This window comes from Ciconia boyciana, chromosome 3 (assembly GCF_034638445.1).
Source record: "Ciconia boyciana chromosome 3, ASM3463844v1, whole genome shotgun sequence".
Taxonomy (NCBI): Eukaryota; Metazoa; Chordata; class Aves; order Ciconiiformes; family Ciconiidae; genus Ciconia; species Ciconia boyciana.
The window spans coordinates 17,684,560-17,708,515 of NC_132936.1; the positions used below are offsets into that span (position 1 = coordinate 17,684,560).

At 36.8% G+C, this 23,956-nt stretch overlaps 1 protein-coding gene across 7 annotated transcripts in view; it reads right to left on the bottom strand.

Annotated features, from left to right (window-relative positions):
- Positions 1 to 23,956, bottom strand: part of ASAP2 (ArfGAP with SH3 domain, ankyrin repeat and PH domain 2) — a 92,903-nt gene that overhangs the window by 51,329 nt on the left and 17,618 nt on the right. For 6 of the 7 annotated variants that reach the window (XM_072855069.1, XM_072855072.1, XM_072855067.1 and 3 more), the window contains 4 exons: positions 16,734 to 16,806; positions 12,602 to 12,747; positions 3,549 to 3,623; positions 1,933 to 1,982 (listed from right to left, as the gene is read on the bottom strand). In XM_072855069.1, coding sequence (XP_072711170.1) covers positions 1,933 to 1,982; positions 3,549 to 3,623; positions 12,602 to 12,747; positions 16,734 to 16,806 — 344 coding nt within the window. Of the gene's footprint in view, positions 1 to 1,932; positions 1,983 to 3,548; positions 3,624 to 8,610; positions 8,809 to 12,601; positions 12,748 to 16,733; positions 16,807 to 23,956 lie in introns of those variants that run through there. The other variant, XM_072855073.1, reaches the window with a different exon arrangement.

Consider the following 23,956-nt stretch of genomic DNA (forward strand, 5'->3'; position numbering starts at 1 on the left):
TTCACTGGTATTAAGAACACGAAACACTGGAGCCATTACAATCTTCCAAGGATTCAGGCTGTCAGACTGAAGTTTTATTTCAACATTTCAGAATGTCTTGTTATGAAAATCCAGCTATAGCTAGGCAGTTTCAAAAACCAAAAGTCACTCAGGTCGTCCTCACAAACCGAGCCTATAAAGCAGCAATTAGACCGTTCTTAGTGTTATTCACAAAAGGAATAATGAAATTTAGCTAACTTGCTAAACTTGATGCTCTTGTGAGTAAACCACCTACAGGAATAATTTCTGAAAACTGTTTGCACACAACTTCAGATGGGCTAACTCAGTGGGCACCAGAGAATCATTATAATTTCATGCAATTAAAAAAATACTAAAAAATGGTGCTAGATTCTCAGCCAATCTAGGTGGCTGAGGATCTGCAACCTATTTATATTAAACAGCATCATCATATGTGATTCTTCTGGACCTGAATCATCAGAAATGGTCTGATACATGCATCACTATCTCAGAAAATCAAAGATGCTGGAGGTGTGACACGAAACTCAGCTGATAGTCGCAACCCAGGTAATACTGGAATAAGGAATAAAACCCACTACAAAATTCTACTTCAGAGACTATCTGCTGTGCTGATACAATTGACTTGGCCAACCCAGGCAACAACTGTTCCTGATGTAGAGCACTAAACCACTTGAAGATTTACAAGGTACTGAAATTAATTATGTTTAATCTTAGGTGCTGAGCTTTGTTGACTCATTTGATTCATTTAGCTGGATATAAAATTCTGTTATTAAAACTGATTTTATAGCTGTTTATACTGTGCATCAGGTACCTTCAAACAAGTGGCTTATGCTAAGCTGGGCTAGACACACAACATGAGAGACAGTTGACAAGACTCACATAGGTGTTCATCCACTTCTAGTACGAGAGCATCCAACCTTGGCATTAAATGCAGAAACATCCATATCTTTAAACAAACTGCACTAAGTAAGTGTGGTTTACTAAGGTTCCTGGTACTTGCTTACTCTGGAATCACGTGCCGTTTTGAAATGGTAGCAGCAAACACCCCCACCAGCCCTACCACCTCATTGGTAAGTGCCAAAGGCTCAGCACCAAATAAGGTCTTCCTAGAGACCTCAGCACTGGGTACAGTCTCGTGAGATGTGCTAGAGCCAGAGACATTACAGAGTCATTACAAAGGTTTTAGGCTAACAAATCCAGAACTAAATCTTGACTTGCAAACTCTTGATATTTTTTGTTAAGATATTTCAAAGCACTCAGTCATAAAATACATAATTTCTTCTGTGCTCCTCAACTAAAGAAACTTGCTAATTATAGCGAATTAGTCACTGATGAGAAGAAGAAAAAAGCCCACCACCAACAAATGCTTAAAAGGACATCACATACAATTATGTTGCTGCGCTTTTGGTAGTTAAGGATGAAAACACAGGGTGGCTAACTTTTCATTTTATATAGTAGTGTTCTCCAAAAGTAGAGGAAGGCAGAAAAGGAAGTGGACTTTCACATGTAGTAGATTACAGGGCAGTAATACGGATACTATCAAAAATTTTAAAAATTTCTTTCCCAATTAAAGCAAAACTTTCTCAGTTGAAGTGGAAGAATATGCAGTGGAAGAACATGCACTGAGAGATTATGCTCATTACTTGGAACTTCATTAAGCAAAGAGATCTACCATAGACACTAACTGTCACGGCACACAAACACACGACAATTTACTCATGAAATAAGTTGTATATTACAGAATCTGAAATGCTTGTGTCCATGCACTTGTATTTTCACACAGCTCCAGGTTTTAAGAGAAAAAAACCTCAGCTTCCCACCTAGGACTTCTGGCTGGGACCTTAATGTTAAATAATGACCTTTACAGATTTCAGTTATACTTCCCTTTTAAATAGAAGTTTAAAAGATACATACACTTTTGTTTCATAGTCCTTCCATGCTTTATCAAAGGGTTTTTTCAGGTCCTGTCAAGAATAAAGAAAAAAATACAGTTAGTTATTTACGTGAAAAATACTGTGGATCTAACAATGAAGACATACCTTGGCCATTTGCAGTGCCTACTAGAATAAGGGACTCCACTCTTTCTTGAATAGCTCACCTAAGGATTGTGTAAAAGCAATCTTGCACATACGAAAACAATCTTGTACACAGAATTAATACACTTACGTTTTTAAAAGCATCTCTAGGATGCTTTTTACAGCTCCATTTTACTCCTTAAAAGGTATAACCAGATGTCAACCCAAGAGCACACTATGCAATTAATCAAATCAGTTATTTTCTCATCATTCCATCTCTGTCTCCACTGGAAAGAACCGCCTGTCCTGAGGCTGTGGTATAGCCTTGGTTAAGGACTTGATTCATCCCACTAAAGTTAAAGAAATCAATTTCCCACTGACTTAATGGGAGCAGTATAGGCCATACGGCTCGACATAACTAATTCTGTGAGAATTTTGAATTATTTATGTTCCAAATTCCTTTATTTTTTCCCTCTAAATAAGCCAATTTGGAGAAACTGATCTCAACAAGTAAAATTATTTCCCTGATGTCTAAAAATGCAGCAGCTGAAATTCTGCTGGAGTTCAAGAGATCAGCCAACTACAAAAAAAATAGTTAAAACTGTCAGACACTGGAAAAAACTTTGCAACTACAGATTAGGAAATAATTCTTACATGTCAGCTAGTTATTTCGACAATTATGAAATTAATTAAAGCAGCATTTGATTATTTTCTCAAGTCAGGAACATGGGGCAACACTGTATTGTAATAAATGTATTTATTCTGACATAGAAAAAGAGAAGAACAAAAGGAGTGAAATGTGGTAAGCAAGCAACACAAAGATAATAAGCCTATTTTACTAAATAATCTGTTTATCCTCCAGTAATTTACAGAGACCATTTTTAGTCTGTGTACATTTTTCTTCTTCCTTCGATGTCCTAGAACAATAGCTGCCAGTTGCTTCCTGTTTGCTCAGCAGTAAACGAAGTGTAAGTCAAATAAGTTTGTTGGCTATAGGCTTTGAAATTTATTATAAACATATCATCATTTGAGTCCTAAGTTGTTATTATTTCAAATAGGAAATATCCTCAGGGTACAAATAGATTTCAGCTTTGTTAAGAAAAATCCTATGCTCATGCAGTCTAATATGTCTTCCTTAATAATCCGTATAGTTCCAGGTATGTTTAGAAAGCTAAATAAATACATTAATAATAATCCTTTTAAATAAAATACTACCCCCTCCTCAACTAAGTAAATATCTAAGTTCTTACACCTCTTTCTCTGCTTATCTTCTATATCTCAGGGCTGCTTTTAAAGCTTCTCAAATGTTGTTTTGTATACATAGTCAAGAGCATGCTGTATGTGAAACCACAAACAGAAGGGATGACTCAATTCACAGAAAACCCCCCTCTTGTTTATTAAGCTAATACGTTACTTTAATATCCCATGCCTTCCATCAAATAAGATTAATACACTAGCTAAATGTATTTATTGTACCAACAATAATTTTATATATAAATAAGAAGATAATCATACCCCTTTTACTCCTTTCAGATCTCCCTTCAGCAAACTGTCCAATGGAAAAGTGATTATGTTGTTCATATTCTGAATCTGTAACAAGAAAATTACATCAACACATTTAATATATTTTAACGCAGAACATACACTGTCTCAATTCACACATTTCAGAACGTTTCACACAGAAATCTTATATATTATTTTCCTAACCCTGCTTTACGAAGATGTTTATCAGTATAGCCAGTAATCAAAGATGAAGGCAACATGAGTTAATTAAACTTACTCTGGAAACACTATAACCCAAGCCAGCAGGAAACCTACAGAATCGCTGCTGATGATAAATTTCTCATCCAAAGTGACTGCAAAATAAGACCACTAATTTTTACATTGCCATATTTCACTGTTTAAATTATATGAAAACAATCATACAATTTTTCAGCACATATTTTAAGTTCATCAGTATATTTTAAATTAATCTTGTTTATTTTCCAGTCTCTTCATACCTATTCCATAAAACATATCTGACTTTCTCACAATACATGGCATCTTACTCCAATAGAAGTTATAAAGACAAAGAATGCTGGCCTGTAAAAAAGCCACTATTCAAATATTTTCCATGTATTTTTAAAAAGCAATACATCTGCCTTATTCATCTCACACAAATTTTGAAATAAGGATTTTGTGAGGTCTTGAGTATGCAAGTAATTGAAGAGTAAACACATAATTCAGGAAGAAAAAAATAATTTCAGATTAAGACAACAGTAAAATAACCGTGGTTTTAGATAAGTATCTGTATGATTATGTTTTGATAAGGAAAAAGAATGAAGACAGACACTAGGAATAAGACAGTAAGCAGCACACACCAGAAAAAGAAAGACTTCATGTCCAATCCTTCATGATTCAGGGAAAATGTTCAAAGTATGGGCCATGATGTCTAGGCACAGAGTTTAAACTGTAACAATTCAAATGGATTGCACTGAAGAGTAAAAACCAGAGTATTTTAGAACCGAATGACAGAAAAAAAAAATCAGAACAACTTTTGCAGCAGTTTGGTGAAGGTTGCCTTTGGATGGGTTTCTTTTTTTGATGGTATTGTTAGCTGTTCTTTTAAAATGTGATTTTTTTCAAGAAGCACTGAAATGCATACATGAAGATGAATTTCAAACGTTCAAAGTACAGAAAGAAATTTGCATTGTGTAGCAACAAATGCTTCTGTTTCTTCAGGAACAATGTCAGGAACATCAAAGTCCCTTTTAACGTAACCCATCCAGAGAATAAAGGACACTAACAGGAACTTCAAGAAAAAATATTTCCAATTGTGATGCTTCAGCCTCCCCAGAATGGAAACATACGAAACATTATCACCCTATAGTTACTTGGTAGCCTCACTAGAACAGACTCAGAGGTCCCATCCCCAGTGGTACTCAACAGCTGCTATTAAAACAAACAAACAAAGCTCCCAAACCCCCACCCTTCCTCTTGAAAGATACTACCTTACTCTATTTGCTTGAAATTTCAGCCAGCAATCAAAGAGAAAGTGAACATACACCAATTTTAAAGGTTGGCTCTGCATGGGAAGGTTGAAGAAATATAGAAAATCTGGTCTTTTAAACTCTTACTACAAATCACATTTCCCCTCCTCCACCCTACTTTTCCTCCTCCCTAAAAAGCTGCAGGACTCAACCACAGCCCTTTAGAATCAAGTTAAATTTCAACTCTCTGTGTTTGTTTTTTTTTTTTTTTAATAATTCCTACAAAAATTGAATGAGCAACATCTACACATGCTTAGCTGGCAGTCCTGGAAACAATCCACCTCATAAGTTCTCAGCAGAACTACAGTATCTGCATATCAACATAACCATGCTCAAAGTTAATAACATTATATGTTGTAGATATAGGAGATAAGGAAAAGGTTTAAATTACACAAAACTTAGGTAAAAAAATAAAAACTTCTAGAAGACAACAGATGGAACACATACACCTATGGACACACAGATCCAGAATGGCTATCCAGGTGGAGAAGCAGAAGAGGTGTCATCTAAGATATCATCCTATGCAAAGTTTTCTACTTTGCTATTCTATTTTATTAGTATGATGCAGTCAAATGTCTAACCTAACGATCAATACTTTCATAGCCTCCGTTTAATTATTCTTCAAATCCAGATAAATAGGCACAAAGCAAGAATAAAGCATTTCTCAAGGAAAAAACAGTTGTCTTGAGTCTGCTGTTAAGTCAGAAAAGAAAAAATGTCAGACCCTGAAGTATTACCCAGACCCAAAACAGTTCTGGATGTTTCCTAGAATTTCAAGCCATGGGGCCTGAAGTCCAAAGCAACTTTAAAAAAAGAACAGGAGAAAAACCCCAACATTCTTTTTAAAAGTTTGGACAATGTTTGCCTGTTCAAATTAGTTCTTTCTGTGTGCTATCACCCGTATATTACTATCAGTCTATTGTATTCCCTATGCTCCTATTTTATTTGCAACAAATGTAAACATACATAATGCATGAACTTGTCATTATTAACCTAGTTAGATGAATCATACTTGCTCATATTTATAACTCAGCAAGTGATATACAGAAGAAAGATCTTACATGTTTTCCCTCTCTTTCTTGAGAAGCTTGAGCTGAACTATCTAAAAATACAGACCCATTTTTTGGCATGCAGAGAAGCATTAATATGTTGCAGCTCCTACTCTGTGTGTATACAGGGAGCTAAAATGTATACCGCTGCCTCTACATTTTGACTATTTTATATTTTAAAATACTCTTTAAAAAGAAACATGCACAAAGATGCAGGAAAGCTTCACAGAAATTAAAGTCATCCTGTGTCAGAGGAACACTAGCAAGTTCCATGTGTTTTAAAAAAAAAAGAAAGAAAAAAAAATAGTTGACCTGGTTTCCACTTCCAACACTGCTGCTTTGGCAGACTCGCAGTTTTCCTCTGACAGCTTCCAACAAGATGACAGAGACACAGTAATAAATTAAAACTTCCTAAGTTGGAGAAGGCTCAGAAGAGGAGAAGAAGAAATGGCAGGAGGGAGAACGTAAAAATAAACAAACATGTAGCTGCCAGAAGTGATGGTAGAGGCAACAGGTAAGCCAACATTTGCGAAGGAGAAAGAAGATTTTCAAGTAGTTTAAGAGCCTATGGCTAAACACTGAAGTTCTTCATTTGCCAGCCCTCCTGATTACTTCAATGAGTCTTTTCCAGAACAGCTTTGGATACTGGTGCCTGCAGTACTTCAATAGGTTTTGTTTTCTAAATCCAAGCCAAAAAAACCAAAACCAAAACAGCTTTTTCACTACTTCAGAAGTTAAATACTTTTCTTAACATGCAGAAAAACAGAGCAGACCTTAAAACATTTTCAATTTAAACTAAAATTCAGGCAGTCGAACAGTGTATCATATGACTCCTATTGCCATTACTAAATTCTAGATGCGGTTCATATACTTGTCCGTGGGCTTCTCAACCACCAATGAACTTGGGTGTGTGCAAGTGATGGTAGCAGCGCTTGCTGACAAATCATTGTTTAAGTTATTTTCATTTTTTTATGGCAAGTACTATTGGATTTAATACTTTTCAAGAATTTTCCCCGTGATGTGAGCTTTAGTAGGACAAGGCCAATCAACACAGCAGGGAGAAGGTGGAAATCAGAACATCCACTACAGATGAGGTTCAGTTTGTTTGTCTGAACTTTAAGCTTTTAGCATCTAACCCCAAGACTTCAGAAAATCATGTAACATAAAGACTTGTAGCACAAACATTCATCTTCGCACCATGCCTCCCTCTCGCACACAAGGACACAACACTGCCTTTCTGCTGTCCTCACCCCTGCCCCACCTGCAGTGGAGTGGCGTGTCCCATAGCACAAACTGTGTCCCACCAGGCTGGTGGCTGAGGTGGGACATCATCCACCACCCAGGCACGCCGTAAGAAAAGTGACTCCAGTGAAGCAGGAGCTGAACACCACTAAGTGCGCACATGGAGCTGCTGGCTCAGCTGCCTAGAAAAATGCCTTCGCGCAAGGTATCGAGTGTTGCCACCACATACTACTTGGAAACAGCCCCTCTACCACCACCAATACACGAACTACAGGCTGGGAGCTTCTGTATTAGGGAGTGCAAGCACAAAATGACAGGAAATACATTTTTAAAGTATTCTTAAAAGCATAAAGTAAAGAATTTTAAAAGCAAAGGAAGAAAGAGACTTGAGGTTATTCCAGTCCATCTTCCTCGCCAGTGGAGAAGAATTCCCAATTGCACATTTTCTAAGCTAGGTTAAAACACCTAAGTGGTAAGCTTCTGTCGCTTTCTCTGAGACACTTCATCTAATATTTTCACAGTGAGATCCCATTTATATGCAATTTATTATTTTCCTCTTCCACAATTACAGTTACCTGTGAGGCAAGCCATATATTTCCAATTCTTCTAAGCTTTCTTCATTAATCAACCTATTCAGGCCCTGATAATTTTTTGTTACTGTCCTCTGAATTTCTTCCAGCTGGATCAATATCTTTTTGGCAAAGAAATAAAGATAAGATTCCAGGTGGAGCTGAACCCATGCCACTAAGGAGTAATTATTACATCTTGGTTTATATCTTTACAAGCGTAAATCAAACAGTACTCTTATTTTTTCCCTCTCACCATTAAGCCAATCTTTCCTCAAGTGTACCAGTGAAAACCAGAAACAACACAACTTAAATCATTAAGCTTCTCGTATAATACTCCAACCTCAAATATGTGTATCTGTAGCTTTTTTTATGCACTTAACTAAGATGAGTCCTTGTCAACAAAATATATGCTTGTGAAGGTTCAGGCACCAAATACTTTTAAAACCTTAGTCTGAACTATTAGCCTGGAAAGAAAATTCTGGGCATAAATTTCTTAAGTTCATTATATAATACAGAAAAGATATTTCCTTCAGTTTTGTTATTTGTTACCTTTTACATTTAAGCAAATCTCCTTCTTACATTTAAAAAATGAAGTAAAACAGGAGCATATGGTCAGAAAAATATTATCACTGTCCTTCCATTTCTCCTAGCTAAAAATCCCAGAATTATTAATAGAAAAACTTCTCACATGGAATTTCTTCCTCCCAGCTACTTTTCACAGAGTAGAAATATCAGATTCCAGTCATCTCAATCCAGCATGTTTCATTAGCTTTAAGTTTAAATAAATAAAAAAGAAAGGATAAGAGTATGTAGAAGAACAACAAATACAGAAAATTGAATTTGTTAAATAGCTACTCCATCTTCACAGATCAAATCCCTTTTCAAGGACTGCTGACAAAGATGACAGGCAACTACAGATTTTATTTCTTCTCGGTGTAGCAATCTAAGAATAGGATTTAAAGGAAAAAATATTTAAAGTGCAAACACGTTGCAATGAGCCTTTCCTTGTCCTAACATTTTTCATATTAAGACCCATACCTTTAAAACTTGGCACTAAATTTATTAGGAAGACAGAGTAATTAACACTATAAGCAAGCGCCATACAGACCTAACCTACCTGGGAACTGTGGGTGCTACCATTCAGTCAGGAATTAGCACCGAGGTTACCATCAAGAAGCAATACTGTACCTGCCACAAAAGTACCGTGTTACCTCTGAAAACACCTCTAGTATTTTCTGATAGTTCACTACCAAAAAAGACATACTGATTGCTCAATCTTCTTAAAAACATTTCTAATCCAGAAGTTGAAGAAAAATTTGTAGCTTGATATTGGAGCTATGGCAAGAGAAAAAAAAATGGTACAGTATATCATAAACTGATCCAAACAACGCAAACAATGTGTTAGAAAAGCTAAAGTGAGTACTTACAAGGACCTGATATACAGTAAATGTCAATTTATTTCTTCTCTTAAAGATGTGTTTTATAAATCACTTCAAATGTGAAGAACCAAACTTCTTCAAAGTGTGTTTTTTTAGTTTTATGCACTATTTAAAAGTGCACACATAAAAGAAGTGTAGCAAAACACATATAAAAAACCCAAGACCTGAACTTTAACTTGAATAGTTTACAGTTGAATAACTGGATTCCAAGAAATAAAACTTCAGCTGTTAATGAAATATTTTAAAACATTGATTCCTTGATAAGTCCATGAAAACATCAAGGTCTTTTGGGAAATCTTTAAAAATGTTAGAGAAAACAAGAACCTAAAACCCCTGTTAAAGTAGAACAACTTTATAATGGCTTTCCTTTGCCTTACTAAAGACAAGTTTAAGGAAAACCTTTTTGCAGAAGTACTTTAGAGCTACAGCTCTAAATGTCACCCAGGCCAAGAGCTGACAGAACATATCAGCTTCTAGAAACAAAAGCAAAATATATGACAAAGCAAAACTTGACAGTAGCCCTAAAGCTTTGCCAGTGTTAATAGCTTTGGCATCTGTTCCAGTCTGAACATGTCCTCTCACTTTCTTGCACATTCCCCACTCATTTCAGCTAAAATCTTCTGTGGAAATTCAGTGCCCTATGAAACTCTAAGGATAGGTCTATTTAAAAAGAGAACCTTTCAGAATGTTTTTTTTTTAACAGCAGCAGGTTGTACAGCTCTGGCTACATTTTTGATGAAACTATTTACAACCAAAATATGTTGGGTCCTACAAGGAAACACCAGAGGAGAGGGACGTTTTTACTGCCAACATGCCTAAAGCGTTCAGAGTTGGATACTTCACCACACTGTGAGAATGCATGGGACTTGTTTCACATATGGCTATGACTATTAAAAAAAATAGCACCCCAAATTATTTCCAACTACTGTATAGGACTTTTTACACTAGTCAATACCCTTGTAACCTCTTAGAAAACTACAGTTCCATCAGTAAACTTACGAACAGATTTTTAAAGTGACCAGTTACCAACAGTTTATTCTAGTGGTATTAACTTCTAATAGGCAAAGTTACATAAAACTATAATTTTGTTTTATAATTCTAGAATTCTTGTTTATAAATATGGTATTTTCAAGCAATAATGAAGTTTACATCTTTTTTTCATATGTATTTCTTCCTGGAGGAAACTATTTTCCTAGAGAGACACCAAATTCAAGGACCATTAATTAGGTTACTCAATTTCTTCAGTTTTCCTTTGCTAGTCAGGAGAAAACAAAAATCTTCAAACCTCAACAATATGAGGCAGATTAGGAAAGAGCAGAACCTACAGAGACCTGTCCTTCACCAGACAGTATTAAAGAAGAGAGAAGGTGCCTATGCTATTGCAATGTTAAAAAACAAAACAAAACAAACCATTAATGTCATACAAAATTATTATTTGCTTCAAAAATAGAGCAAATCAGAATCACAACCTGAGAAAAACTAAAGACTTAGCTACTGTCTCATGACATATCCTCTTCTTATACACAAAAACTGAAGCAAAAATACATAGTTGCTAGTGAAAAAGCAGTACACAGCAAAAAGATTTAGAAATATTCCTTGGAGAAGACACACAAAACGCTTACGTGGATAAGAAAAGGTAATAAAAACATGCATCCCACTTCCTATAGATATTTATTTTGTTTTTATTTTCCTTTCCAGTTTGTGGAAGAAAAGTTATTCTTGTCAGGAACATTTTGCAAAGATAGTAATTACTGTTTTTAAGAGAACAAATTGCTAAGATTTTTGGCAAAATGGCAACATTTTTTTGCTTTTAAAAGCCTTCTTGAAATATAATACAGTAAAAGGTTTTTCTGGGGAGAGGATGCAGCTTTTAGTAGATTGCTTTTTAAAATCACCTAAACATCACATTTCCCAGATCCATTTACCTAACGAAGTCACCATATTGCAATTAATATATGGTAGAGAGGTTTTTTTAGTCAACAGAAGGTATCAGTCAGAAGACACATTCTATTTCCGCTCCCATATGAGCAGTCTACCTCTATACAGGAGACTCAAGATAACTGACTGACTCACACTCAATAAGGATGCATCTTCTGATACATAATCTCAGGTAATATTTGTACATCCAGAGATATTCAAATCAATATGACATTTCAAATGTACGAAATACATTTCACTGTTGATAAATACATTTGGGGCTAGATTCTCTCTCATCAGTATCACAGTTGGGTAAAAAGAGAGCACAGCATCAGGGAGTGAATGGGACTGCCCTAAATCCCATCAGCTGGAAACATTCCCCAAAGAACTGATTATGACCAGCTGGCTGCAACCTACAGACATTTGGTCTAGACTCACAAAAGCATTTGATGTGTCCCCATCACATTGATTTCAGTGGGGACAGACTTTTAAATGCTTGTAGGAATGTGGGTCATCTCCCCTTCCTAGCCCCTGGTTTAAGAGTTCTGTAGTTTCAAGTAAATTGGGACTTACTCAGACATGGGAAAGCTCTAGCTAGTATGGTGTAGTCAGAATCTGCTCTTTTTGTGCCCTTTGATTAATGTGAAATTGAGGCTGAAAATTCTCCATTAATAATTAAAACTCCCGTTCTTCCATTTGGCTCCATCCTATTTGGCTCACTGAAGAGTGCTTTTAAGCCTTACTGGCTTCAGTTGCAGGATTGGTCCCCGGTGGACACTCAAGCATTATGTTTGATTTTGTTTTCCTGACTCTCTTCCCTGAGAAGCAAGAGACTCTTGCGTCCAGGGACACTAAAATGTCCCTTTATAAATACAAATGGGAAGTGTGAAAAAGTAAAATAAAAGCAACACGAACACAGAGTAAACCAAGTTGGGTTTTGCTCGTTTCACAATTTTAAAGCAATCTGGTATATGCATTTTATAATACATGTTATAACTACTTTATTGTGGGAAGCTTTTAGACATGAGAAGTGTTGGAAGAGGATTTTTTGTTGGGTTTGTTTGGGTTTTGTGGTGGTTTGTTTTTTGGTTTGGGGGGGTTTTTTTGTTTGGTTTTTTTTGTTGTTGTTGTTGTTTTTTTGAGTTTTGAGTTTTGCAAGAGGAAAGGCTAGGGCATGAGACATTTTCCTAAGCTGAGAATTTTTTCAGAACAGTGGTTGCTAAAACACAAATTGTCTTCAACATGAAGAGCTGTTATAATTCAGAAATACAGCCTTTGTAGTGGCCTTAAAATTTCAACATGTTTTTCTTAAATAAGTCTTACCAAATTTTTGAAGAGTGCAGTTAATTCCTTTGTAAACACAGAAAATTTTAAAAACGCTGTTCCCAAATCTGGGTCATCCCTGCAAACACAGTTGCCTCCGAATTTCTCCAGTGCTTGTGTATACTGTTCTTCATTTTCCACATGAGCTTCAAAAGAGCAAAACATGAAGATATCATCAGTAGAGAAAAGGTTATGGAAATTACAATTGAGTTTTTTTTTAAAAAAAACCAACACTTTTCAGAAGATTTCTTGCTAAAAATGTTTACTTGATACAATAAACATTTATTATTTATATTTTAACACTGATATGCCAGAAGTATGACGTATCTTATTAATTCTGGTTTATGTGTATCTACCCACATGCTGTACAAAGGACAATGTGTCATCTGACAGGTATCCACTCTAGAAAGACCCACAATATTTCTGCACCATACCAGAGATCGCATAACAATTCTCATCTCCTATAATGAACTTTTAGAGTCTTTTATTAATGCTTCCTAATTTTAACTGTGTGCTGTTAAGTTTAAGTGTGTGCTGAACAAAGCAACAGAGGAGATCAAGTGTGTTGGCAGAGTCCTGGATCTCCACAATAGAAGGCAATATCGAACAACACTCTCAGGTCATCTTAGGAAATGGGACTACAAACTACACTACAGATGAGGACAAAACCCATTATCTGTATTAGCTCTCTGATTCAGAGCAGCAGCGGCGATCTGAAGCAAATCCTAGCAGTCTGCATTTACCACAGGCCAGTTCAATTCTCAAAGCAGTTTCGGTTCACGACAACTAGACTCCTTTCTGAGACAATGAAACCAGAAGCTCTGCCCCAGAAGTGATCCAGTGATTCGCAGAGACAGCAGGTTCTGAATCACTGTGTGGGCTGCACCAGTGCAAGTCATCCAGCACACACCTAATGCTTCTGCCCATCAGAAAGCTTTGAGCTGCACGTGTTTGGGGGTTATTCAGCCCAAGGAATGAGATGAAATCTAGGCCTAAAGCAAGTTCCCCTGATTAAAATATAAAGGAAATCTGAGGGGTGTAAGTCTTAACTACTTTGACCTATTGATTCACTCCTAGGACACCAGATTACTTGCTTGTGTAGACAGGCATAAAAAGTCCCTGTCAATTTGATCTGTGGAATAAAAACAGAAGTCTTTCTGAACCCAAGCTTTAGTGTCCATGTCAAGCTTGAGCACGTGGACAATGCACACCAAGTTGACACCTGAGAAGGTTAATGCTGCCTATTTCTTATTCTAGCTGTGGCCAATTTCTAACACTTCAAAGTAGTCAGGAAAAAAAACCCCACATCCTAGAAAAAAAATCATGCATTAATAAGAACAAAGACCCTTTCTTGGTCATTACATGAGACCAGCATAAACCCTTAAGATTATTTAGAGAACATTAATCTGTTCAAACAAGCAATGCTCCAGTTTCATTTCAAGCCCATTTGTATACGTCAACATATTTAACATCCACAGGATTCTTGATGCAATGTCCTTTCTCCAAATTTCTATGAATTAGTTCTACAACCTGTTCAATAAACCTAGCACGCTCCAACTTAACAAGCCTGTCTGTTCACATTCCTATTTGGACAGCCATTCAAAAACTTTATTTCTCAAGTAGCTACAAATTTTCTTTAATTTCCAGCATATGAAACGAAAACCCTGTGAAGTAGTGGTATAATATAATGTAATTAAAGACTGTCATAATTTACATGCAGAACTGAAGTTACACAAATGGCATTAATTCTACAAGTTTCTACCTTGGGCGCTTGAACTTGCAGGCTGTAAAAGATAGTTTGCATATAGCCATCCAGCTTAAAAACTAAGTCCTAGCACTGAATTGTACTTATTTTTCCTCAGCACCAACAGCAGGGACTGAGCACCTACCAAACTTTCTGCAACTTGAGCTGTAGGATGAAGTAAAGGTGTTCAACCAATACTATTGTGTGACATACACACACCTGAACAAGCTTTGAATGAACTGGCACAGACAGCAAAAAACAGGATGTGGCAGGTCACAACTCCTCTAGTTCACACAGCTACCCGGTAAGGTTAATTATTTCCATATTGCTTTCTTCATTCTCACTGCTTCCTGCATCCAGCTTAGCATATTTGAACCCAGGTGAGGGTGGAGGTCAGGGCACAATTCATACAGCAAAAAGAGAAGGCTGCCACTGCATGAAAATAAGGTGAAAAGGCTGCCACCGTTAATTGCTGTAGTTAGATGTGCAATCAGCAGCTGAACCATGCTGACTTTTTACCTTAGGAAACAAGAGCTTTCTATTCCCTACAGCATCCCCATGAGTTTTGTATTCCCCAGCATCCTAGGAACCGTTCTTCTGGATCTATGTATCAGATAAAGCCAACAAACCAGCAGCTCAACAGCAGTTCTGAGACATTCCCCAGAATGCTGATGGTAGTTATTGCAGCAATACAATTAGCTGAGCTGGTACTCCACAAGTGCTTCTGAAGAACACAAAATGCTATTTTTTCATGGAACCCTCCAAAATACTCTCCCTGCCTTATGGTTTCTTCCTGATGGATTTTAGAAGTTTCTCTACAAACAAAAGGTTTGGAAGCTATCAAAAAAAGAAATCTGAGCCAGGTTTGTTTGAGGGTTTAGAGGCTTTTTTTAAGTAAGAAACTAAATTATGTACAAATCGGAGTCACTATCCAATCCTCCATAACAGTTTCTAAATTCACATATTAAAAAAGAAAGCCAAAACATGTATACTTAATACTCAGGGAACCTATATTGAAAATCCAGTAACTGTGTTCTTCTGAGTGCAAGGCCAGTTTTTGTTTTGTCAAAAGAAACCCCAAGGGCTGGCAAATGGCTGGGTTAGTGATATTTCTGCTGGTGGAAGAGAAATGCCTCCAAACCTTTATTGTCAGGATTAGGCAGCATGAATTTAAAAACTAGGCAAGGTACTGATTTTATGCAAGAACTGTAGTGATTTGCTACAATGCTCTAACAAGTACACTGATTATGAGGCATAGTCAAGCACTCAAAAAAAAAACCCCAAACAAAACAAAACCCAAAAAACAGAAGAAAGGGTGCCAAATAAACATGAAACAGATGACACAGCTCCAGATGAATCTTAAACTGGACCCTCCACAATCCAAAGATAACAGCTTCATTACGTTAGGCAAGAAGGAACTTCCTTTCAATTAGCTGATAAGAATTATACCACAACAGCAGTTCTTGTTATAACCTTATATCCGAACACCAACATGCCCACAAGTTCTGTCAGATATTGGTGGCTCTCCAAGGTCGCCAGGCCTATCTATTTGGCATATAATACAGGTTTTGTTAGCTCTAATTGCTATGAACTGCAAAGTGAGAACAAAAGCCAACAAAATGCTGTTTCTTATCCACAAAGACAAATGCTGTTTCTTACTCACAAAATACTGCTGATCCACAGAAACAAAAGCTTCAGTTATATTTTCAAAGAAGATAAACACACAAAACTCCATGAGATTGGCACACACATAAAAATGCATGAAGCAATAGTTCTTTGTATTTTTATCAGTGTTGTAAGAGAAGTATCTGACTTTGTGTACCATGACAATAAAAAATTGTAGCTCATCAGCTCTCTCTTGTCATGAAATTCTCAACATACATAACTGGAAGCCACCAGGAAGGGTGAGGTTTCACAAAGCAGTAGAGTCAATGTAGCTTCTTTTTGCTGCCAAAGAGAGTAATTTCACCCCTCCCATGCCCTCAGCTCTCAATGATACATATTCCTTACCATTTCAGGTGCTCATCTAATCCCAGTTCAGTTGATTTCACTGCATATGCACCTTTATATGAGCTAAAAATCTCATCTAGGGATCTGCCAAGCATCAGGGGTGGCAGAAGGAGCAGGCAGCCCAGACCTGGTAGAAAGATGAGAGCACGGCTTCCCCACTTGGTAGCAGTATGCCAGCTAGATAGATTCAGCTACCTCACAAAATTTCATCCTTACCAAGCTCATGATCAAGCAGCTATTTCAAGACTGCTACTTAAAATGTACATTTTTTTCTTCTCAGAGTCACCCCTACAACTCTTTCTGATTCAGTAAGACAACTGACTGTTTAAATCCTCCAATTTCACCAATACAAGCTACCAGGAATTATTATGTACTTACCCAGACCAGATATGTTTATGGCTTTGACAGATTTCTTCATTTTATAGAGAACGGTTCGGTCAACATCCAGAGCCTAAAACAAAAGAGAAAAATTAAATGTGAAATACTGGATTGTCCTCTGGTAAACCTGTGCCCTGGAAACCTTCTGTAATTATAACACTATTATACTAGTTAACTTTATTTCTGTAATTAATAAATTACTTGCCAGTCGCTCCCATCCCCATTTATACAACCCATTCTGTCCCCTTGTCCACAAAAACACATCTTCTCTCTTTTGCTGGTGACCAGCATCACATATATTCAGCACGATCTAAAATGAAACTATTTCTTCTTCCTCTGTTAAATTAGTAAAGAAGCTTAAAACAGTTTCAACCCAGCAATGTTCCAACATTGCTGAAGAAACAAGCAAAATCACTTCCCCAGGCAGAATACTAAAACCAGAATTTAGTTTCAATTTTCCTGGATAATTTAGTTAATTAACTGCACTCCCAACCATATGAACTTTCTTACTGCTGTGCTGAAGAAAATAAATTGCATCTCTCTCAAATATCTTTCACACATTTTATCACTAGCCAAAGCTTTCACCAACACAACATAAAATTCAAGTTTAAATCCTGTCCAGAATACTCAAGCACTTAGAACCGATTTGTTTCAAAGAAAGAAGTGGAAGCAGGCAACCATTCTGCTTACTGAAGTGAAACATGGACAGACCCAAAAATGTACAGTTGTTTGGGAATGGAGAAGCAGAAATATGGTTATACAAATGATTAAAAAAAAAAAAAAAAAGAAAAAAAACTTTGTGAAACTGCAAGAAAATTTAAGTATGAGTTCCAGAGATGGTGATGTCTTTAGACCTCACTGAAGAACAATACCGAACACTACAAATTATATCACACCAAGAGCTGTTTAGCCTGATACATGCTAAAAAAGCAAACAAAAAGCACCAAATTAATTCCAGTTTTCATTCAGAAGATTTCAGTAAATTGCAGCAGCTACACATCTGACCTACCATTGTTTTATTGTTAATAATTTGTGTAAGAGAAATGACATGGAAAAGGCAGTCCCTAGGACCCTATCCAATTATTTTAACAAACTGAATGCAAAAAGAAATATTATCCCTCATATTTATGGGAGTATTCTTAAACTGAATCCATTCAGACCACAAATAGCTGAGCAAAATCTTTGCAGCATTCCATGGAAACCAACACATTTAGATATTGCCTTAACGTTGATGTTATAGTGTCAGGGTACTGCTATATCCATCGGAAGTTTTACCTCCAGCATCTTTATAGTTCACGTCCAAAACATATTAGCAGGAGAAGTGCAGAGGCCTTTTCACCTGGAATTCTGAAGTAGAGAGGAAGGGAAGAAAAACCCCTAAGAAAGCCCATAAAAGTCACACATAGCTCTATTCACCCTCTTCAGCAATTTGATTGCATCCACTATAACAAACCTGTATACAAGTGCAATTTCAAAGGTTAGATTAGTCACCTGTCTGGATGGGAGTACATGAAGTAAACTCCCTCATTGAGTATTTGGTGATTTCTAAAAATAACCTCAGAAAACCACCATTCAATCAGCTGACTACAGAGGAATGATAATTTCATCGACAAATGCATCAAAGGGCAATTACCCTCTTGGAGACAAAGTGAAAGGAATGTCTCCAACTACAAGCACTACAAATAACAGTCCAAAGAGAAGGCTGACGGCCAGAGACTTAAAAGTTATAGATTCAGTTCCCAGCTAAGTCTCAGATTTGTGTGCACAGTTGATAAATTATTTAGTCTCTGCACCTTAGTTTGGGGGAGGTGGAGAAGAAGAAAAAAGACGACAGGACTTCTTAAAGAAGAGAAATGTTGGAAGGATAAACGCATTGGATGAATTATGAACCACTTGTACTACTGTGGTCAGGGATCCAGATAGACCTATGGATTCATAAAATCTTCTGGCCCATGACTGCCTCAGTCAGAAAGCACAGACTCTCGGTAAGGGAAAAACTTCAAGTCCTCTTCCTCAACCAAAGTAATCATTTTGGTTTGCAAATTCTCTCAACCAACTCCTGCTTTCACTGGGATTAGGCAGTAGAAGAGCAAACCCATCAGGCACAGCATAGCCAGGGTCCAACAGAAATGATAGCTAATGCCCCTAACACACCAGTGATGACAATTCAGCCATCTAGCTATCTCAGCCAGCTGGTCCACATAAAAATTCAAAACAAGGATGACAGGGGAAAAAAAACCAAACCACAGACGGTACTGAGGGCAACAGAACAAGCAAAAACTAAAGCCCTAATGTGGTGAAAGTGTACAAGACTGCCAGGTCACGCTTCCTTGGGTCCTCCCTTCCTCCCCTGCCTGCCTTCTCAGCTGTGCTAGTGCAAGTGCTTGCGGGGATGTGTTGCAAACTGCAGGAGAGAAGCAATCCATGTTTAAAATTATGCAAGGGGAAAAAAAAAAAAGTTATTTTTCAGTTGGGTCAACTTTCCAACTCTGGCTATCAGACAGCCCCTTGATACAACACAACCCAATGGAAAAGACAACGGGAAAAACAGGAATGAGTAAGAGGACCAACATACTCAGGTACTCCTGCTGAAGAATCCTCCAGGGACATTTCTGAACAAGAATTCAGTAGCTGTATGACTGTGGCGAACACTTCTACTATGCTGTTATCTCTACCAGCTACGGGGTTTTTTTAACCCTTAGCATTACATCAGTCTCATTATTTCTTCACATATGCATTCACCAATAGAACAGGCTTTGTACGTTCTGTTTGTCTGGAAACTGCTACCACATTTTTATGGTGATAGCAGACAGTGAGTTTGTAGAACAATGCTGAAACATCCAGGGACCAATATGACTGAAGCACCGCCTTGACTGACACTGACTTAACACTGACTTTGCTAGCTGAGGACTTGGCTCAGCTTCTGTTCAGGTAGATGATCTGCTCCAAAGCCATGAAAAACAGAGAAAAATTATCCCAGTAGCAAAGTATCCTACCTTTGTATCAAGGCAACATGGACTCAACTTGTCATTTCCTCCCCCTCCCAGTCAAAGAAGAAAAAACAAAAAAAGTGTGGAATTGAAGTAATCTGTGACAGTCAGTACTTCGTGCAATTGTATCTGCATATAAAACCTAAAAGAATATTGTAATTAGCAAAATGAACAAACTGTCACAAAAATAAACTATGTTTCATTCTTTAAAAATATGAGTGTTTTATTGTTGATTCAATTCACTGATGTGATTAATGAGAATGGGAAGAAGTTCAACAGTGAAGACTGCAAAGTTGTGTATCCAAAGGAAAAATACACGTATGAAGTGGGAGACAGTCAGAAAAAACTAAGGAGAATAAAGGGGTTTGGCTTACCAGATGATTGCAGAATCACCACAGGGTGCCAAAGTGATATAGCCATGAAAAACAAAACCATGAAGATACAGGAGATCTCCTTCCACCAAAGACAAGGAAACAAACAAAGAAAGCAAAAGTCACTGAATACTACATACTGTTTGAAATGCAAAAAAGAATGTTGGTCTTGACAGCTTGTATGTTGCTGAACCACTGGATTTTTGACTCTGATAAACGCTTACAGAAAAATTACACACACAACATGGGAGGCAATGCAGGTGTTGCTTTCATCCACCAGTATGTGAAGTATGGAATGGAATAAAAAGTCTTTCTTGAACTGCTCTGGTTTTGTAATTAGATTACTGGGAATAAGCTGTAGCAAACTTAAAATCGGCTAGCTCAAGCAGATAGCTAGAGGGAATTGAAATGTGCCCATTACACAAATATAAATAAATAAAAAGCACAAAATACTTAAATAAATAAATAATTTTTAAAAATTAAAAAGCACGAAATGTAGGAAGAACAGGCTGTCTTCCTGAAATTATCTCCAGTCACCCAAGGGTGTTTGGGCTATTATCTAGGCAACTAATGATCAATACGATTTTGTTTGGACAATATGGCACTGATTGCCCGTACCTTGTGCTTGTTCAGTTACCCTGACAGAAGTACCCAGAGAGAGGCTGTAGGTAACCTCCTCTCTCCTGAATGGAAAGGGTCCTACCTAAATTCCTACCCAAATTCCCTGGTGGTAACAAAGAGGAAAAAAGGATAAACACCAAGAAGTATTTAAGTCAAAAAATAATGTTAGCATAAGAACAGCTGAGTAAAAGCTGTACCTGAACAAAATGTCACTAGGAATTGGGAAAAACAAACCCAATTCTGGAAAGCTTTCCAAACAGGAGATGAAGGGTAACAGATATCTAGCCATTTTAAGAGGGACCTGAATAAATTTATGAAAGCTTATTATGTTGTTTCCTATTGTGGTAAGAAACTAGACTTTCTCCTGTAGAAGGTTTCTTCTAGTCCTCCATTCCTTTGTGAAATCTTTTGATAATGCTGCATTTAAGAGTGGCTATGTATGCCTACAGACTAACGGACAAAATATTGAAAAACTTTGCATCTTTAATACTGTATTTTAGTCTTGCTTATAGACCAAAAAATGGGGAGGGGGACTTCGCCTTTGTTCAATTGAAAGACATTGGTGCTTATTCACAACTAGTGTATCAAAGGAGTCATTTCAGCATAAAACTTGAAAATGTCAGCTCTTAGTACTGTTCTTCATATTTTCTCATCCATTTCTTTGTCCAAATCTTAGCACTTAGAAATCTGTTTAAATACAGCTGTAGCTTTATTATACTTTGAATTTCTAATCCTGGATGTTTCATAAATATACACACACTACACCGATGCACACACACATGCCAAAATGCTACCCTCCCCTAATTCAACTGCTTTGTGCACTTTCAGTACAGTGTCAGAAGCAGTGAAATTTAAAATGGCTTATGATGTTGCATATTCTAGCATTTGTTTTTATCCACTTAAAATGCCCAATAAACTTCTGAATCAGAAGAAAAATGACCATGTAATTCATATGGTGGGATCATTTTGTCCTCTCATGTAATGCTTCTAGTTTAGACTTAAAAAACTCTATTGCAAGACTGTTCATTTTGGCATCTGTTTATTTCAGCACAATGTAGTCAAAGAGGCCATATAAATAATTTTCATAGTCCCACTCAGTTTCTACTGATGAGCACTCAGTCTTCCCTCTTGTTAAAAACAGTAAATACAGCTTTGATTCAGGGAAAAAACCCTGAATTCTATACAGTACATTAGAAAAGCAGCTACATTATTGTAGAACTGGTGCTATGCAGTGTGAACTGAAACATAAACTCAAAAGTGACCTTCTTGAGCGTGCCCTTGTCAGTGCAATATTTTTCCGAACACAGTATTTATGTCTTCTGTTCATTAACTTTTATGTGAGTTCTAATGTTAATCTTGTGAAACCATTTTTAAGCTAAATTACTTTTTACATCAGAATCTATGTGGTGTTGCTGTAGCATATCTAGAGATCATGGAGATCACTTGTTTGACAAGTCTAAAACAAGTACTGTATGATCAGCCCAGTATTGATTTTGTTCTCTTGACATGAATTTCAAGGCTTCTAAATAAATGGCAATATTGGATTAAAATACATAAATGTTAGGAAATTTATTATCAAACCTGGTGCTTATATCGGTATTCTTCTCCAAAATGCATAGCTAATCTCTCTTAAAATGGCATAGAAACATGATTTAGTTTGAAAACTGTTTTACCTTACAACCTAAGGCTACACAGTGAAAACAATTACAAAAGATGTCTATTTGCTATGCTTGAAAAATCTGTAATTTTTCATTTTTCTTGCTGTATCTTCAATTAGTTTATCTCTCTGTGCAGTTACCACACATGATCATATACACCACAAAAACACCCAACCCTAAAATTACCTGCAATATGCAAATTTTTAAAAAATTGTAATTCATGTTGGTTTTTTCCTAGCAAGTTAAGGCTAACATTTTGGCAGCCATCACAAATATGCTTCAGACACACTGCTAATGTATTTTCTACAAGGTATTCAGTAATACAAGCGTTAGGTGTTTGGGGTGCCACAGGCTGAAAATTTGAAAATTACAGTAATTAAGTATATGCATTTCTGAGGCCCATATAAAGTGTAGAAGAAGCAATTCAAATCATTACACAATGTATTTTAAAATTCTATATGCCTGATGAGAATTTAGCAACAAACATGTCTGTAATAAGTACACTAGGGAGGGGGACAAGCATACCAAAATAAACAGAAGAAAACACAGCTTTTAAAATGAGCACTAGAGAGAAGACTCAACTACCAGTGATCAGCAGCAAAGCTTTTTTCCTCATGTAGGAACAACGTCCAGTTTCACTTGCCAAAGGCCAATTTCCATTTTAACTGCTTCAAAGCTTTCTACTCTGAACAATAAAATGTGCCAACTAATTAGAACCAAACCCCTCTTACCAGGAAGAAATCAGTCCGAGGTTACTGAAACTTCCTGAAATGTAATTCTACATCCTACTTCATATGCCACAATCTGCCCTGACACTTTAAAATACTACTAATAATAAAGCTGTTCAAGTCCATTTCACACTGCCTAGAAACATTTAAGCCCACTGGGAAATACAATGTTCAAACATTTCATTGCTGCTTCCCCCCCAAAAAAAACCAACCTTAAAACTAGCATCAATCAAAAAATCTACATTGTCTAAACAGATCTGTGCAATGTACAGGCTTCTTTCTTCTGGAAGGGGTATTGGCTCAAATTAATACGTATATTTAATACATTTCAGGCTGGCACAGAAAATCAATGTATTATTTGCTCTTTTCAGTGGAGTGGGGGGAAAACAAACTGTTCTATTTTTATCATATTTAATTGAGAGAAGAAAAAAAGCAGGAAAGCAGAAACTGAGTAATTGAACATCCCAAAGATGATTGTGGCACCTTTTACAGAACCAAAGTGTATGGGGAAAAACAGGGCAGTAGCAGCATAAATGGAGAGTCCCCAGGCTCTAGTGGTTATACAGATGTTCATTAAACATCTTTTGTGCCAAACTTAGGTCAGAAGTCTAGGTATTTATCTTATGCAAGTGTCCTTACACCAGTGCCTTATTTCTTTGTGGCCCAGAAAATAATTATTTATCTGTAGAGGAACAGAAAAATAGCCATACTGGGCCAGATCAACACTCCATTTAACCTGATATCCTCTAACAGTAGTGGCCAGCAGCAGATGTTTAGGACAGCAAGCATGTATACATCCTTCCCCAGGATAATCTCAGAGTTTCCAGCAATCAGTTTAAAAAGAAAAGACTGAGA